General features: G+C 41.9%; 1 protein-coding gene across 5 annotated transcripts in view; it reads right to left on the bottom strand.

Moving 5' to 3' along the window:
• Positions 1-17,066, bottom strand: part of HOOK3 (hook microtubule tethering protein 3) — an 88,253-nt gene that overhangs the window by 33,760 nt on the left and 37,427 nt on the right. For all 5 annotated transcript variants that reach the window (XM_019953362.2, XM_070781501.1, XM_070781502.1 and 2 more), the window contains exons 7-13: positions 16,936-16,998; positions 15,345-15,428; positions 9,833-9,996; positions 6,584-6,724; positions 4,956-5,157; positions 1,544-1,654; positions 562-649 (exon numbers count right to left, since the gene is read on the bottom strand). In XM_019953362.2, the coding sequence (XP_019808921.1) occupies positions 562-649; positions 1,544-1,654; positions 4,956-5,157; positions 6,584-6,724; positions 9,833-9,996; positions 15,345-15,428; positions 16,936-16,998 (853 nt within the window). The remainder of the gene's footprint in view (positions 1-561; positions 650-1,543; positions 1,655-4,955; positions 5,158-6,583; positions 6,725-9,832; positions 9,997-15,344; positions 15,429-16,935; positions 16,999-17,066) is intronic.

The following is a 17,066-nucleotide window of genomic DNA, read 5'->3' as shown; positions in this document are numbered from 1 at the left end:
AGAGGTCACTAGAAACTTTTCAGGTTTATTATTAACACAAATGATTTAACAAATGATTTATGCTTTTGATTTAATAAAACCCAAACATTTGAATGCATTCCCAGGTGGCACTAGTGGTAAAGAAACTGCTTGCCAATGTAGGAGACACAAGAGATGAGGCTTCAATCCCTGCGTTGGGAATATGGCAACCTACTCCAATATTCTCGCCTGGAAAATGTCACGGACAGAGGAGCCTGGTGGGCTACAGTCCACAGGGCTGCAAAGAGTCAGACGTGACTAAGTGACATATATATATATATATATATATATATATATATATATATATAATATATAAACATTTGAATATAAAATTAAAAAGTAGGTAAATAAATTTGGTCTCATAACTATTGTCTATTTTCCATAAAATCTGGGTAACAGTTCAAAATCTGTATCAATCTCATGGCCTCTTCTCCAACTTTAAGTTCTTGTTTTTTTGGTGCAATCATCTTAAAATGAATCCTAACATTTTTCCTGATACTACCTAAACAAATAATCTTGCTTGGGCTTCTGAAACATTGTTACCTTGAGTTGTGAGCTGTCCTTCCTGAGCCTGAACACAGCGAAGCTCTTCAATGGTTTCCTTCAGAGAATCCCTTTCCGATCTCAACCTCTGGAGGGACATTAAGAACAAGGGAGGTCAGCTTCAACCTTCACGAATTTACTCATTAGTGGTCTCTGCCTTACCTGACAGAATGATAAACAGTGCGGAACATGAACATGTTACAGTTTTTAATCTTTTACAGAACAATCACAGAAGGAAAAGATTAGGTTTTTTCCAGTTTAACCATACTGAATATAGTCCACGGGCAAGGCAGTATCTTATCTAGTTCACCGTAAGAAACAAAACTATCCACTCCATTCTTAACAATGAGTATCTTATTACGTAAATACAATTCTTTTCATGAAACATAAAAGTCACACAACAAAGACAGTTCATGAATTATGACAAAGTAAAAATACTTTTAGAAGCTTCAAAATATGCTGAACAACAAAAAGAATTGTGTCCTCTGTAGTAAACATATAGAAAACAGAAAAGCTACATAAATTTATAGCAAATCACAAGTAAGATGATGGGAAAGAAGCATCAGTGGTACAAAAGTTAAATATACAGAAAATAAATTAGAATGAACAGTCTCTCAATCTTTTATTTTAGATCTATTTCTGAAACACAAATATGAATCTTCCTTAATTTAAAAATCAACAGGTGCAGGGAGGTCGAATCCGATGCTCTCTGACAACTCAGAAGGGTGGGAGGCGGGAGAGTGTTCAAGAGGGAGGGGACATGCATGTACCTATGGCTGATTCATGTTGACAGATGGCAGAAACTGACACAATACTGTAAAGCAATTAGCTGCCAATTAAAAATAATTTGAAAAATCAATAGGATCTCTAAACTTTAAATTTATAAACAGAACAAGAAATTAACGTACCCAAAATAAGAATTAAATATCATTTTCTTAATTTTGACACTGATCAAAACCAAAATGCCAATATACATACTCACATCCTTTTCTTTTTGAAGACTGTCAACTTTTTCTTTTAGCCGCTTATATTCAAAATCTAATTTATCGGCTTTCTTCGATTCTTCAGATAATCTATTTTGCAGTTCTACTACCTGGTATAGAAAGGTATCATTAATTTTTATAATTTGACACATTAGAAATTATCAAATTTCTTCTACAGATCTATGAAGATTATCTTCCCCACAGATACTAAAAAAAATAGATAAGTTACAGAAGCCTGACTCAGTGGAGAGAACCTAGGTACAGAAATCTGCCTGGATACTGTGGGTTCTAAAACCAGACCATCTGGAAGAACAAATGCTCAAACCTAGAAAAACCTACAGGACTTTTGTTTCCTGTAACACAGGTAACTGGGCAGTCTGGAAGTCCTTTCAGCATGAAGCAAAAGAAATGCTAAGGGGGAATAATGTCCGATGGCATTGATAAGCTTGTAAGAAAGCCTGGGAGGTCAGTTCAGTTCAGTTCAGTCGCTCAGTCGTGTCCGACTCTTTGCGACCCCATGAATCGCAGCATGCCAGGCCTCCCTGTCCATCACCATCTCCCGGAGTTCACTCAAACTCATGTCCATCGAGTCGGTGATGCCATCCAGCCATCTCATCCTCTGTCGTCCCCTTCTCCTCCTGCCCCCAATCCCTCTCAGCATCAGTCTTTTCCAGTGAGTCAACTCTTTGCATGAGGTGGCCAAAGTACTGGAGTTTCAGCTTTAGCATCATTCCTTCCAAAGAAATCCCAGGGCTGATCTCCTTCAGAATGGACTGGTTGGATCTCCTTGCAGTCCAAGGGACTCTCAAGAGTCTTCTCCAACACTACAGCTCAAAAGCATCAATTCTTCGGCTCTCAGCCTTCTTCATAGTCCAACTCTCACATCCATACATGACCACAGGAAAGACCATAGCCTGGGAGGTCATCAGGGGCTAAAACTAGAGTGGAGGTTTGTGAGGAAGCTACGGGCACTGTGAGATGCCACCGGAAGTGCCAGGGGCCCAGGCCTTTAACATATTGGGAGGCAGGTGGTGGCTGTTAAACCATCTTGGATTCTGAAAGGTAGTGAGTCAGTAAATAGGTAGGTTAGGGAAAAAAATCCATCAGCTGGCAAAGTCAGTAAGGAAACTTGCCTGCCTTAAAGTGAGTGTTCTGGGTTTTATAAAGTGTAACTTGAAAATGTGTAACCATAGCATGTGGATAGATGGATTTGTGTTAGAATTTTTGCCATATGTCTTGTCTGGCAAACCCTAAACCAAGCAATTAATTTAAGTCACCCTGGTTGGTAACACAGTGGTAAATTTGGCATACGAAACACACGTATTGCCTGGAAGAACACAGCCTCAACCAGGTCCCCAGTACTCTCAAAGCTAAAGATGAGAGCAAAACCCCAAATCACGAAAGTGTTAAAGAAATAAACCACTAAGAACAACAGCAGAAAAACATGAACAGTACGAACAAAAGCAAAATAGAAGCATAAGCCCTCCAAGCAAGTTAAACTGGGGTTATACTTAAAGAAAAGAAAGAAACCTCAATTATAAAAGGAATAAAATACCACTAAATATGATCACGTAGACGTGAATAGCCACCAAAAGAGAAGTTGCAGAAAGAGAAGTATTACAACAAAAAATAAAATAACATTAAGCTCCAGATCAGAAACTAGTTCATGGGGTCGCAGAATTGGACACAACTTAGTGACTGAACAACAAGATCAGAAACAGAGAGAATGAGTATAATATTTCTATATTCTACAGCACAATTTCACCATAATAATTATAGGTGTAGAATTCTTTTTTATGTATTCAGTTTGTAATTCACGGTTAATACTAAATCTGATGTCTTTCATTAATTCTGAAAAACGCTCAGCCATTCTTTCCTTCAAATAATGTCCCTCTATAATTCTGTTCTTCTCTCTGGAACTCTGATAAAATCATTTCTTATTTTAATTTAATACCCTTTAATCACATTCATAGCTTCTTTGGACTACATTTAACTTTCAGTAATCCTTTCAACTTAGTTGTATGCTGAAAATTTTCATAATGAAATGTGGAAAAATGTATTCGCCAAAAAACCCCACCAGCCATACATGGTGTACAGGGCTGTTCTAGTAAAACGTCTCTGTTACAGTAAGTGAATATAACTTTGATGCCAAAATCAGAAGACAAGGAAAGCATGAGATAGAAAACTGAGTAAACTAAGTGTAGAGGTAAAATATTCCAAGTAAAATAAACCAAGTGAATCTAACAACGTGAAACAACAAATAAACCTGCTACGACTGAACTGAGCTTATCTCAGGAAGGCAAGGATGGTCAAGCACAGGGATCTATCGATACAGTTCATCAGATTAACAGGAAGGAGAAGCAGCACAGGCGTCTCTCAAAGGTGTAGCTGATTAAATTCAACATCCGCTTATGAAAAACACTCATGAAATTAGGAATACAACGAAATTTTGTTACTCTTAAGAAAAGGTGGCTACCGAAACCAAAAGCAATCCTTATAATATACTGGTAAAACATTTAAAGTACTGCATAAAAAATCAACAACAAGAAATGGTTGTCTATTATTATTGCTTCTGTTCAAGACTATAGTAAAGGTCAGGCATGCTGACTAAGAAGGAAAAAAAGGATATGCTGTAAAAAGAAACAAATAAAAAGATTTTTATTTGTGTAAAATATGACTTCTGACAAGAAAACTAATAGACGTCGTTAGAAGTAATATGGGGGCCTTCCATGCTGGTCCAGGGATTAAGACCCTGCCTTCCAGCGCAGGGGACTCAGGTGCCATCCCTGGTCAGGGGGCTAAGATCCCACATGCCTTATGGCCCAAAAGTCAAAGCATAAAATAGAAGCAATATAAAAACAAATTTAATAAAGACCTCAAAAATGGTCCCCCCTCCCAGAAGTAGTAATACGGGAATTGGACAAGATTGTAAAATCAGCATACAGGCCTTCCCTGGTGGTCCAATGTTTAAGAATCTGCCTGCCAATGCAGGGCACGTGGGTTCAGTTCTTGGTCTGGGAAGATCCCATATGCTGCAGGGCAACTAAGCCCGTGCGCCACAACCACTGAGCCCAGGTGCCACAGTTACTGAAGCCCGTGCTCCTAGAGCCCAGGCTCTGCAGCAAGAGAGGCCGCTGCAAGGATACACCTGAGCGAACCTCAATAAAGAGGATTCCCCGACTGCTGCAACCAGAGGCAGTCTGAGCACAGCAGCCAAGACTCAGTGCAATACATTAAGACATAACAGAAGTATCTGCTGTAGGGACCAATCGATAACCTCTGGATAAGAACCAAGTTTCAGAGGTGAAAAACCAAACACCGTGGAAACAAGTCAGTGGACTCTGATGAGCCAGTGTGACTCTGGGGAATTCAGCTGCAAACAACGTCAAGAAACCAGGCCAACCTTCTTACCTGTCTCTTATACGTCTCGAGTTGACTCCGAGCCGCGTTGGCTTTTCGCAGCTCCTCCTCTAGACTGACTGTGTTCTGCATATACATAGTATTCTTTTCTTCTAAGAGCTTAACTTGCCGCCTCAAATCACCTAGATCTTCTAGCTTCTTCTTATATGATTCTACTTGGCCTTCTAGTTTAGAAACTTTATCAGAAGAATGTCTAGAACGAGATGGGAAACCAGGAATCACAAACACACCCACAGTTGTAAAGCTGCTGTAGACAGGGATAAACCAAGAAGATCGCCAGGAAGTAACATGTTCTAATGAAATGACGAGACCAAAGGTCGAGTCCAGCTTAGTTTTTTGGGCAGGTTCAAAAGTATGACCAAAGTGACAGCAAAATTTGTAATGAAGAACATTACATAAAATTTAAGGAATGCACGCAGGAGCAGGTAGTCACAGAGTTCCATGCAGCACAAAAGCAAAATATACTGTACAGTGTCCAAATAATTTGGCAACTGGATGTTATTAGTGACCAGAGGAACAGCTGTTTCAGAGGAGCAGTTGGGGGGGGGCGGTGGCGAACTCTAGTGGGTTAAGGAGAGAATGTAAACCTGACCCCGTGTAATCTAAATCTGTTCTGGAGAGAAGCAGAGAGTAATACTTCTCTCACTGTTTCTAAGAAGAGAGGAACCGAAACATACAAATAGATGCTTGGCGAGGGTGGGTGGGGGGGTGGCCGGAGATTCAAATGGGAAGAGAAGTGATAACTGATGTGGCACCGGTCCCTGCAGAGCCAAGAAGAGTTCAGACCAGAGCACCAGGAGTCAGCAGTGGACGGGGCACCAGTCTGCACGCAGGCAGCAGAGGCCAAACACGGTGGAGATGCAGGAGACAGCACGCAGCGGGTCCACGGGTCATGACCCCGTCCCTCGGTGCAGGGGGCAACGTCATGCACCGAGACTGCAGCTCAGGAGGCGGGGGGCGGACGGAGAGGTCAGAAGAGTCAGGAAAACTCAGAGCAGCGACAAGCTAGGTGGGGACAGAGCCGTCCACGGATGGGCAGCAGAACGGGGGGCACATGGGGGGAGCCCAGAGGAGGGCGAGGATCATCAGTCTGCAGGAGGACAAAAATGACATCACTACGTGATTTTCTCTATTCGTTCTCAGCATTTAAAGAGCCAAAGGGTAAGATACAGATGGTTGGAATGATCCAACGGAGGACAGGTTAAACAGGCAGAACGGTGGAGAACCGAAGCAGCAGGGAGCAAGGGGCCCGGTGAGAGCGCAGCTGAGTCCAGCAAGGAAATGAGCCTCGTGGGGGAGACAGGATCTGAGCAAGTGGACGACGGATCAGCCGGACGACACAGAATGACAACCCAGGAGCAGCAGAGAGAAAGCTCACAGCTACGCAAGCATGAAGTGCTGGTCAGAGATTAACTCCTACTTAACCAACATTTATATGCAGCACTTACTGCCAGATACTGTTCCAAGTGCCTAGAAACATAGGCTCACTCAGTTCCACATGTCAGCCTGAGTGGGCATGTGTACTATTCCCGCTTTACAAGATGAGAAATGGTTCCATGGAGGTGAACCCCGGGGGCCTGGCGGGTCTGAGATCCCACAGGGATGGGGGGCTGGGTTACCTAAGAACATCTATTTCATCCTTCAGAGACTGAGCATCGTCTGCCAGAGTGGTCAGCTCATCGTTCTGCTGCCGAAGTTCAGAGATCTCCTTCTCCAGCTCTTCACAGCGTATTCGATAGTCATCTTTGGCTGCTTCAAGCCTGTCATCAAAACGAAACAGACCCAGAAAGCTCTACTGTCTAATAATTCTTCTTAGAACAGCAAAAGTAAGTTAAAAACAATGACAATATGTTCTTCTTGAACTTGTCTCCCACTTTTGTGACCATATGCCGTATTTCCAAGTTTTAACTATCCTGGAAACAGATTCTGCTGTTCTAAGACTTGAAGAAAGACAACAACTGCCATCCTCTACTCAGAAAGGTAGACACCAAGTGCTATTTTTCAAAATATATCAGCTATTAAGTTTTATTTTTAATTAGGAAATGAACATACTCCCTTTAGAAATTTAAAAAAATGCAGAAAAACAAAGAAGATAAAAATCATGCATTACTCTAGGCAGGTACCTACTGTTAACATTTATGGAGTGTAACTTCCAGCCTGACTTCTTTTCATAGATCTTTTCACCTCTCAAATATGGATAATATGGTTCCTAATTTATTTTAATCTGTTGCTGCTTTTTTGGCCGTACCTCACGGCTTGTGGGACTGAACTCAGCCCCTCTGCCATAAAAGTGCAGAGTCCTAACCACTGGGCTGCTGGGGAATTCCATGTACGAATCTGTTTTGCTTAACACATACACCTTTCCTTTGGATTTACAGGATTCTCTCTCACGTCACAAATATTTATCACTGGTTATTTTAATTTTGTTTATGTATTTAAAGCATAAGACTCCGAGTTTTTATCCAATTCAACTAATGAATCTCACCCTTCATAATTTTTGCTTCTAATGCACAATTAGAATTTTTTTCTTCTAATTCGTTAATTTTCTGTATTTATAGGGTTTCATTTTTTTAACAGTAAAGTTTTCAATTTCTCTGGAAACCATTTGGGTATATGATACAGAGCAGGAATCTAACTTTTCCTGTCAAAACACCTACCAATCATTCCCAAACTATTTAACAAATAAACTTTCCCTACTGGATTAGAAAATGCCACTTTTATCATATTATAAATTTTTATATATACTTGGACTGGTTTATGGATCATTTGTGTCACTGGTGTCTGTATTTTGTTGCACGGGTACCAAGCTGTTTCCATTAGGGTAAGCATTACAATTTTTTCTTCTTCTTCATTTATATACTTATGAGCAGAATTTTCCCGGTGATACTAGTTACTGCTAGAAAGACCTGGGACATAAGCAAAGGTGAACAAAACCCTCTCTCTCTTAAATGTTTATTGGTTCTAAGGACTTCTCAGTTGGTTCTCTTCTATTTTCTGGGTGGACACACATTATCTATAAGTAATGATCATTTATTTTTTTGTCTTTCCAGTATTTTAATCTCATTTCTTTTTCTTATTTCATTTTCTAGAAAAGTAACAACACTAAATCTTATATAGCTTCTATGTGCCAGGCAATATTCTTAAAGTACTTTACATATATTAATTCATTTAATGCTCACAAAAATTCTAGAGGGTAGACAAAACTATTAGACCACCTTAGAGAAATGGAGGTATGCCGAAGGTTATACAGCTAGCAAGGGGCAAAGCCAGGATTTTTAGAGTGTCAAGAAAAAAGTCAAATAATATTAACAGATTAATACTCATCTTCATCTTATATTCTTAACTTTACTGACAATTTCATGTACCAAGCTTATTGTTTATTCTTCCTTTTCCTTTAACTTATGGAGGAGGCATAATACATTTATCTACTGTAATAGATTTAATAGTTACTATAACAGATTTAATAATATTTCTGGGATAAAGCTTATTTTTACTATAGCACTGGATTGAGTTTGCTACTCTTCTTTTCAGATTTGTTTAAAGAATACTGATAAATGAGATGTTAGCCATTTGAAAATAATAGTAATAAACCCATTATGTTAATACAATATATTGTTTATGAAACACAACTACTTTCTAAAAATGGTGAGAAGAGTGGCAGTGTTTTTTACATTCTGTGATTCAAATCACTGGTTTACTCGAAGACAGCTGGGTTCTCCTGTTTCTACATGCGTCTGATGTGAGGGTTTTTTGGCTGAGGTTCATGAAGGAAATCCAGTCTAACAGATATGCAGCTGGAAGAGAGGGCCTGAAGACTCTCCGAAAGGGTCCTCAGATCACAGTCTGAACTGCGGCTGCAGACCAGAAGCAATGGACTATTTGCCTTAGGTTTCGGGGAAGACTAAGAAACTGCACTTTTTTCTGGTCAAGGCAAACAAAACAAAACAAAACATCACAGCACTGGAGAAAAATAAAGACTGGTAGATACGTAACCGTATCAAGTTAGTGGATAAGTAACGATACTTAATTTCACCCACACTTTTAACACTGAAAATCTATGGCTAGGTAATAAATGGGTCATGATACATTTTCTAGAAAATCGTAACACAGTATTTTTATCATCCTGCCAGGTCCTTAGACTTTACGCTCTGTTCTGTCTTGCAGGACACCAGATTTTCCTTTTACCACCCGACTGCCTGTGGGCCCTCTTCCTTTGTGGCCCTTTCCTCCTCGAGAAGATGTGTTAGAGGACAACTCCCTTACATCGGCTTGCCCTTTAACTACATCTGTCTCTATAAACGTCACCCCTGGCCTTTCTCTTATGCCCTTAAACTGTGCGCTGGAAGGCACAATCTTTAAATTCCATGCCTGGTTAAAAAAAATTTTTGGGGGGGGGGGGGGGGCATCTGGCCCTTTAAGAAGATACACTTAATTTGAAATCCTATCCCTGCAGTTTGTGATCTAATTTCCTTTTTTTGTTTTAAATTTGATTTCCAATTTTGAGTGAACTTAATCTCTCCAGTGACCATTCCTACTCACCCTCAGGCCCCTTTGCTAGTTCTTCCTGATGTTTTTCTCAGTCTGACTTTAGTTGTCTCCAAGCACCTGGTGGGGTGGGGGTGGGATCTGCTCCTTCCCTTCATCTACAGTCACGGTTCAACTGGGGCGTTCTGTCTGCAAGTCAGGTTGAGGGCGAGAACTTTCCTAGACGTGTGTTCATTTCACAGTGTGTGGAAAGACTTTTGGGAAGTGGCTAATCACAGAGCCACCTTGGTCTGCAGCTACCCGGAAGCCCTAACACTATATTCTTAACTGCCAAAGACATTACCAGATTTTAAAGGATTAGAGCTGAGTGAGGGGTCCTTTACCTGAATGTTTCTTCCTGGAGCTGCTCTAACTGAGTCTGGAGCTGCAGATGCCTCCTTCCTGCTGGACTGTTAGGATCTTCTATAGAATCTGATTGATTAAGTCTTTCCATTAATACCTGATTCTCGACCAACAGACTGCTTTTCTCCTCCTGCAGTGCTGCGACCTGTTAGAATGTAGAAAGACAGGGGTTGTTTTCTCCAATTACGCTGGAATCTGCATTAATCACTTGTAAATCACCATTATGAATTGTGTGTGTGTGTGTTAGTTGCTCAGTTGTCTCCAACTCTTTGTGACTCTGCAGACTGTAGCCTACCAGGATCCTCTGTTCATGGAATTCTCTAGGCAAGAATACTGAAGGGGGTGGCCATTCCCTACTCCAGAGGATCTTCCCGACCTACACTGCAGGCAGATTCTTTACCATCTGAGCCGCCAGGGAAGCCATTATGAATTAAAGCCTGTTTTTAAAGAAGTACAAGTAATGTCCACTTAAAACATTTATATTATTTAGGAATATTGTACAGACAGACCAGTATGTAAAAGCAAGCAATAATTCATTTTTAAAATTTCCTATTTGAAAAGACAATTCACCAAAGAAGACATGTAAAAGGCTTCACAGGTGGCTCAGTGGTAAAGAATCCACCTGCCAATGAAGGAGATGCAAGAGATGCAGGTTCGATCCCTGGGTCAGGAAGATCCCCTGGAGTAGGAAATTGCAACCCACTCCAGCATTCCTCTGGGGAAAATTCCATGGACAGAAGACCTGCTGTGCTACGTACATGTGGCCGCAAAGAGTAGGGCAAGACTGGGTGAGAAAGCAGATACACACCCAACGGCAACTAAGTACACAAAAGAGACACTCACGATTACTCGCCAAGGAAAAGCAAGTTGAGACCATAATGTTATATCCATACACTCACTCCCACTAGGAAGCCGAACATTAGAGACTGGCTGTACCAAACGCTGGTGAAGATGCACACAAGTGGGATTTGACACACCGGTGAGAATGTGTACTGTTCTGAACGCTGTGAATACCTGGTTTGCATTTTCCTAAAAAATTAATCATGGAACCACCGCATGACGCAGACAGTTTACTCTTAGGTATTTATTTACCACAGGGAAACAAGACATATGTCCACAAGGAGATGCAGAATGTTTATAGCAGCTTCGTTTGTAACAGCTTCCCTGGTGGCTCAGATGGTGAAGAATCTGCCTGCAATGCAGGAGACCCAGGTTCAGTGCCTGGGTCAGAAAGATCCCCTGGAGAAGGGAATGGCCACCCCTTCAGTTTTCTTGTCTGGAAAATCCCATGGACAGAGGAGCCTGGCGAGCTACAGTCCATGGGGTCGCAAAGAGTCAGACAGGATTGAGTGACTAACACAAACACAGAAAAACAAATATTTATCAACAGGTGAATAGCTAAATAACAGCACATCCATTCAATGGAAAACTGTTTGACAACAAAAGAATTAACTATTGATACCAACAATATGAATGAATCTCAAAAAAAAAAAAAGAAGCCAGGCAGAAAGAGAGTACAGTGTGTGTGACTCCTTTTACATGTGATTCTAGAAGATAAAAGCGAATCCACAGAGACAGGAAGCAGCGCCGGGACTGGAAGAAGACGACAGAGAACCCCGTTACCCTGACTGTGGTGATGCCAAGAGGCATCAGAATTGTACACTTCAAAAGTGGGCAGTTTACCTTAGGCCAACTACATCTCAAGAACCTGGAAAAGCAGAAGCCACCTCCACTTCCAATTCTCCATCTCCGCCCCTATTTCCTCTTGAACCTGTTCCAGCAGGGCTCCTGCCCCACCACCCCCAGGACCAGCGGAGCTCTGCTTCCTGCGGCTCCCAGAACACCTCCCTCTCCTGGTCCTCTCCATGGCCCTGCCTTGGGGCACCCATGGCTTTTCCCTCCTAAATTACACGGATGTCTTTCAGTAGCTGGGCTGTAAACACCACTTATTCACTGAGAGCGCGAATGTTTCTATTTCCAGCCTGGGATCCCAAACTGGGATCCTGTCCACGAAGCGTCTGACTTTAACCTGTGCAGGTGGGACTCTCACCTGCACCCCAGCCAGCCTGCCCGCCGTCTCCCCATCTCAGCAGTGCTAACTCTGTCCTTCCACTTGCTCAGTCAGGATCCGTCACAGCTCATCCTCACATCTACATCCACTCTTTCAGCAAACATCAGTGGCTCTGCCTTCAAACAGATTTCCGCCACTTCTTACCACCCCTCAATTCTGATTTAAGCCAACCTAAATTTTCACCTGATTGTTCCAAAGGCGTCTGAATCAGTCTCCATGAGTTGGCCCTCCCCCTCGGTCTAGTCTCCACCGAGGAGCCATCAAAACCCACGAAAATAAAACTCGGATCACAGGATGACTCTGCTCGCAAGCCTGCAATGGCTTCCCCTTTACTGAGCCTTTCCCAAGGCCTGTCTGGCCTCTGTGGACGGTTCCTCTCTCCAGCTCCACTCCGGTGCGCTGATCTGGACGCTCCTCCGGGGAAGACTGGGAGGCCAGCTCCTCCGCGTTGTTAGGATCTCTTACAAACTCGCTGCCTCCGCTGGCAGGCTTTGCTGACAACCCATCAGAACAAATTCCTCCCACCCTGCTCCCCCGAGTCTCCCTCTCTCTAGAACTCTTATCGGCACACGACAGACTGTATTCTTATCCTGTTTATTGTCTGTCTTCTCCGTGCGCACTAAGCACCTGGGGGCAAGGATGTTCATCCAGTTCTGTGTTCCCCTCAACTTCACTGTATCCACAGCAGCCACAGGGCAGGGGAAGGTCTGGAGTGGGTGCTCAATGTCTGTTGAATAAACGAATGCGTCTGAAATGCCAGCTGTCTATCTTGTCAGATTTCCATAACCGCATGAGTGTTTTCTCAGAATAGACCAACAGCTCAATTCTATACCGTGCGTCTATTTCTGCTCTTGTATTCTTTTTTAAATAAATATTTAAGGCTTTAAATCTTAAAAACTCATTTCTTTGTTCCTAATTTCTTTTAATTTATGTATTCATTTTAACTGGAGGATAACTGCTTTACAATGTTGTGTTGGTTTCTGCCATACATCGTCAATCAGTTCATGAAAGTGAAAGTCGCTCAGTCGTGTCTGACTCTTTGTGACCCCGTGGACTATATACGGTTCATGGAATTCTGCAGGCCAGAGGACAAGCTGTGAACAGCTCAGCCCTTCAGGGCCACGGGTCTCACCGTGGGTCCTCAGCCCCGACTCTGCAGCACAAAAGCAACACAGACAACACACCGAGCAATGAGCTGGCCTGTGCCACCACGTCACTCATGAGACAGAGGGCCAATCCCAGCGCACGACTGAATGTTATACTACCAAGGATAATACTTATATTCTGCTGGTGAAAACAACCAATCTTATTATCGTGAATAATTTATGCATAGCTACATTTTAAAATCTGAAAAGCAACTAACAGCACTCACATGTGTGCATGCTCAGTCGCTCAGTCGTGTCCAGCTCTGTGTGACCCCATGGACTGTAGCCCACCAGGCTCCTCTGTCCATGGGATTTCCCAGGCAAGAATCCTGGAGTGGGCTGCCATGCCCTTCTCCAGGGGCACTTACATTATGACTAGGTATTATTTACTATACAACCGAACAAGTCTGCTCTCATCACAATTCTACCTGCATCCGAAGCAACGACCAACTATTAATGCCTTCAAAGAAAATTGCTTCTGGCAGAAAACATCAGATCTGAGTACCACTACCCAGCTTAGTAAGTATCAATATGCGGCCAATCGTGTACCATCTGGACCTCGTCCACTCTCTCCTCCCCTCTGGTTTTGCTGTAAATCCAAGACAAATACATTTTATTTCTTATTCTCTTTTTATCAATGAAAGATTTCTTCAACTTCATTTTTAACTATTCTACTGGATTTTTATTTTGACAATTCTATTTTTAATTTACTTAAGTGTTCCTCTCAGTCTGAGGGGCTTCCCTGGTGGCTCAAACAGGAAAGAATCTGCCTGTAGTGCAGGAAACCTGGGTCTAATCCCTGGGTCAGGAAGATCCCCTGGAATACTAAATGGCACCCACTCCAGTATTCTTGCCTGGAGAATCCCATGGTAAGAAGACCTGGCGGACTACAGTCCACGGGGTCATAAAGCATCAGACACGACTGAGCGACTAATATTTCATGTGTTTCTTGATCTCTGACTTTTTTCTTTTGAAAACAGCATCTTGTCCTTACTTTAGAGATGCAGCATCTTTGCCAGTTTCACAGGGGCATTAAATAATCAAAGAGAAAACTTTTCTACTACCCCAATTTCTCTACTTCCTCTAGGGCTAGTTTCCTGTTCACCTTGACCCTGCTCTTTTTTGCTACGCATTTTTCTTCACATGCTCTCTGTAAACTCGAGAACCCAGAAAGGTCAAAATGCAAAGAGCCTAACCCTGCGGTACTAACACTGAGTCTATCGTCCCATACTTCTGTTCGCTTAACTCCTTAGAAGAGCACCCTCTGGTAGCAAGCTGGCTTCAGGTCAGGGTGTCTGCAGCGGGTGACACGCGTTGGGGGCGCTCTCCTCCAGGAGACCCCGTTGTACCTCGCTGCAGCCTTCTACCATGTGGGGGTGGGGGTGGGGGGCTCCGTGCCATTCTCTGGGGTTTGGCTACAGCAGCCCATCCCTCTTTATTGTTATTTTTAAAACTATTTATCTTTGTTTTTGGTGGCACTGGGTCTCTGTCGTTGCGCTTGGGCATACTAGTTGCAGCAAGTGGGTGCCACTCTCCAGCTGGGGTGCCCGGCCGTCTTATTTGGTGGCTTCTCTTATTGCAGAACATGGGCTGCAGGCGCCCAGGCTCAGTAACTACGGCCCTCAGGCCCTACAGTGCGGACTCAGAAGTTGCGGGGCACAGGCTTAGCTGCCCTGCAGCATTTCCGGGGCCAGGGATTGAACCCACATCCCCTGGGTTGGCAGGCAGATTCTTACCTATTGGAACACCAGAGAAGTCCCCATCCCCTCTTATAAGAGTTCCTGGTCACTGCATTACTCCTCTTAGGCCATTCAGCACTTTTCCCAACTGTCTTTGGCCTTCAGAAGTGGATAACGAGTGTGGTGCGCTATTGCTGGCTGTAACCGAGCTGCTTGTTAAATACTCAGGAGACAGGTGAGCCGACTGTTAAACCATTAGCAACTGGTACTGGTCACCGGGAGTGTGTATACCGTGGAGACTGGCAAACACTACAAAAGTCAGGACTTTTAAAAATCTCCCCCTGTCTCCTGAGTGCTGGTCTCCCTCCTCTTTCTTTCTGTGGGCTTATCCCATTTTCATTCATTTATCGTGAATTTACTGGAGTTGTGAGAAGGAAGGAAAACTCTGATCTTTGCTAGGTCTGCACTCTTTTCCCAGGATTTTTCTTCTCTAATTAGGCTGTGTTATAGTCAAACTGAACTGCAAGAGGGACCCACTGTGTGCGGTGGGACCCACAGAGTGCATTTCAGACAGGTGGTCTGGGAACAGCCCTCTTACCTGCAGATCCAACTCGTGGCACCTTTGAGCAATTTCTTCCTTGGCCGACAAAGCTTCGTTTAGTTCTTCTGAAGTTTTCTTCAGCTGGGCAGAGACAAAGAGCTACAGTCAGCACTGGAATATGACACGGCAACAGCTAATAACCACACACGTAGAGCAGAGAACTCCCTTCTCTTTCTGCGGACAGCAGAAATCAAGAACCCTTTTGCATGAGTCAAAACAAGACATTTCTTTTTTTTTTTTTTTGATGCGTGATAAATGTTCAATGAACAAATCTGGAAATTTATAAATAAACTTCGCATTGTTTGGAAATAATTTAGACCAAATTTCTGTTGTTAAGTAGCCACTTCTAACTGTGAATATCTTTTAGTCCTAAGCTTTGTCTTTTCTGAACTTTGAATTTTGTTCTCTTGTACATCTTTTCTTATCTGGGCTACCTGGTTCTTGGTAATGTTTTGATTCTGTAATAACTGAGAAATTTTACTTTGGTAAAATCTATACAAGCTAGAACAGGGGTTCAGCTGTTAAAATAAATAGCTAGTGTATTTCAACACAAATGTTCAATCATATTAAACCTCTGTGTTAATTTTATCAGTTTCAGAATGAAAGGTTTTTATTACCCTGATTCTCAGCACAAACCAAACAGTCCCATTATTATGATAAACTCTAAGTTAGCAATGTATGAAAACATTAAAGTTAATTGACTTTTTAGAAGAAAAAAATTGATGAAAATAAAATTATATTGGCTTTTCATTTCATGTGATCAAATCTCTGTGTAATGGATACAAAAACAAAAAGTGCATTCAAGGTAACAAGCTTAAACTCAGATGCCACAGAGTAAGGAAAAGACAAATAACAATTTGGGCTAAAATTATAGCATACCCAAAGATTTTCCTGCAAAACATTTAGAAACCACGGGGAAGAAATGAGAGGAGACAACACGAAGGTTTCTATTCATGCTGTGGAACGGAGGTCCCAGAGCAGAATACAGCGACTGACAATGCAACAACCTTTCATTAAAAAGCAGTAATTAAAATTACAAATCAACTTTTCTGTTAAAAACTGTAAGAATATATTGCAGAGTTCCTTAGAAAAATATAGTAGCTCCTTAGTGCATTTAAGTATCTCCTGACAGATTGTTCACATCTTCAGAAAGATGAAAGGAAAAAGAAACTTTTGTCATTGAAGAGTAACATGAAATAAAAGGCAAAATATCTTTTGTGTTCTAAATAAATCGTAGGACTAATGCATGCCATGTTCCAGGACTGCATCTGTTTTCTTAAACGTGGCATACAGAAAGCTATCACTAACAGAAAAAGAAAAACCATGACTAGAAAACACAAAATATAGTAAATTAAAGAAGCTAATTTATTTAATAAATTATGTTAGTTACAAATTACAAATTTTATTACAAATGTTTACCATCCATTAGTAAAGTGGCTTTAAAAAAAAGTGACTGTAATTCTTGCATTTTAGGTAAAAAATAAAGAATTACACCAATATATTTCATGAGCTGAAACATCCTTTTCATTAACATCCAAAGTTTACCCTTCAACCTCTGCACATATAGAAACAATGCAAAACCAGGTACCTGGCGATCAAGGTCAACATAGGCATCATTCCCAGCAGACACAGGGGACTCTTTACTCATCAGCTGAAATCAAGATTTAAATGATTACAACCAGGAGACAGAAATGACATTTGACATAATACACTTACAAC

The sequence above is a fragment of the Bos indicus genome, chromosome 27 (assembly GCF_029378745.1).
Source record: "Bos indicus isolate NIAB-ARS_2022 breed Sahiwal x Tharparkar chromosome 27, NIAB-ARS_B.indTharparkar_mat_pri_1.0, whole genome shotgun sequence".
NCBI classification, from domain to species: Eukaryota; Metazoa; Chordata; class Mammalia; order Artiodactyla; family Bovidae; genus Bos; species Bos indicus.
This window is presented reverse-complemented; position numbering and strand designations above follow the sequence as displayed.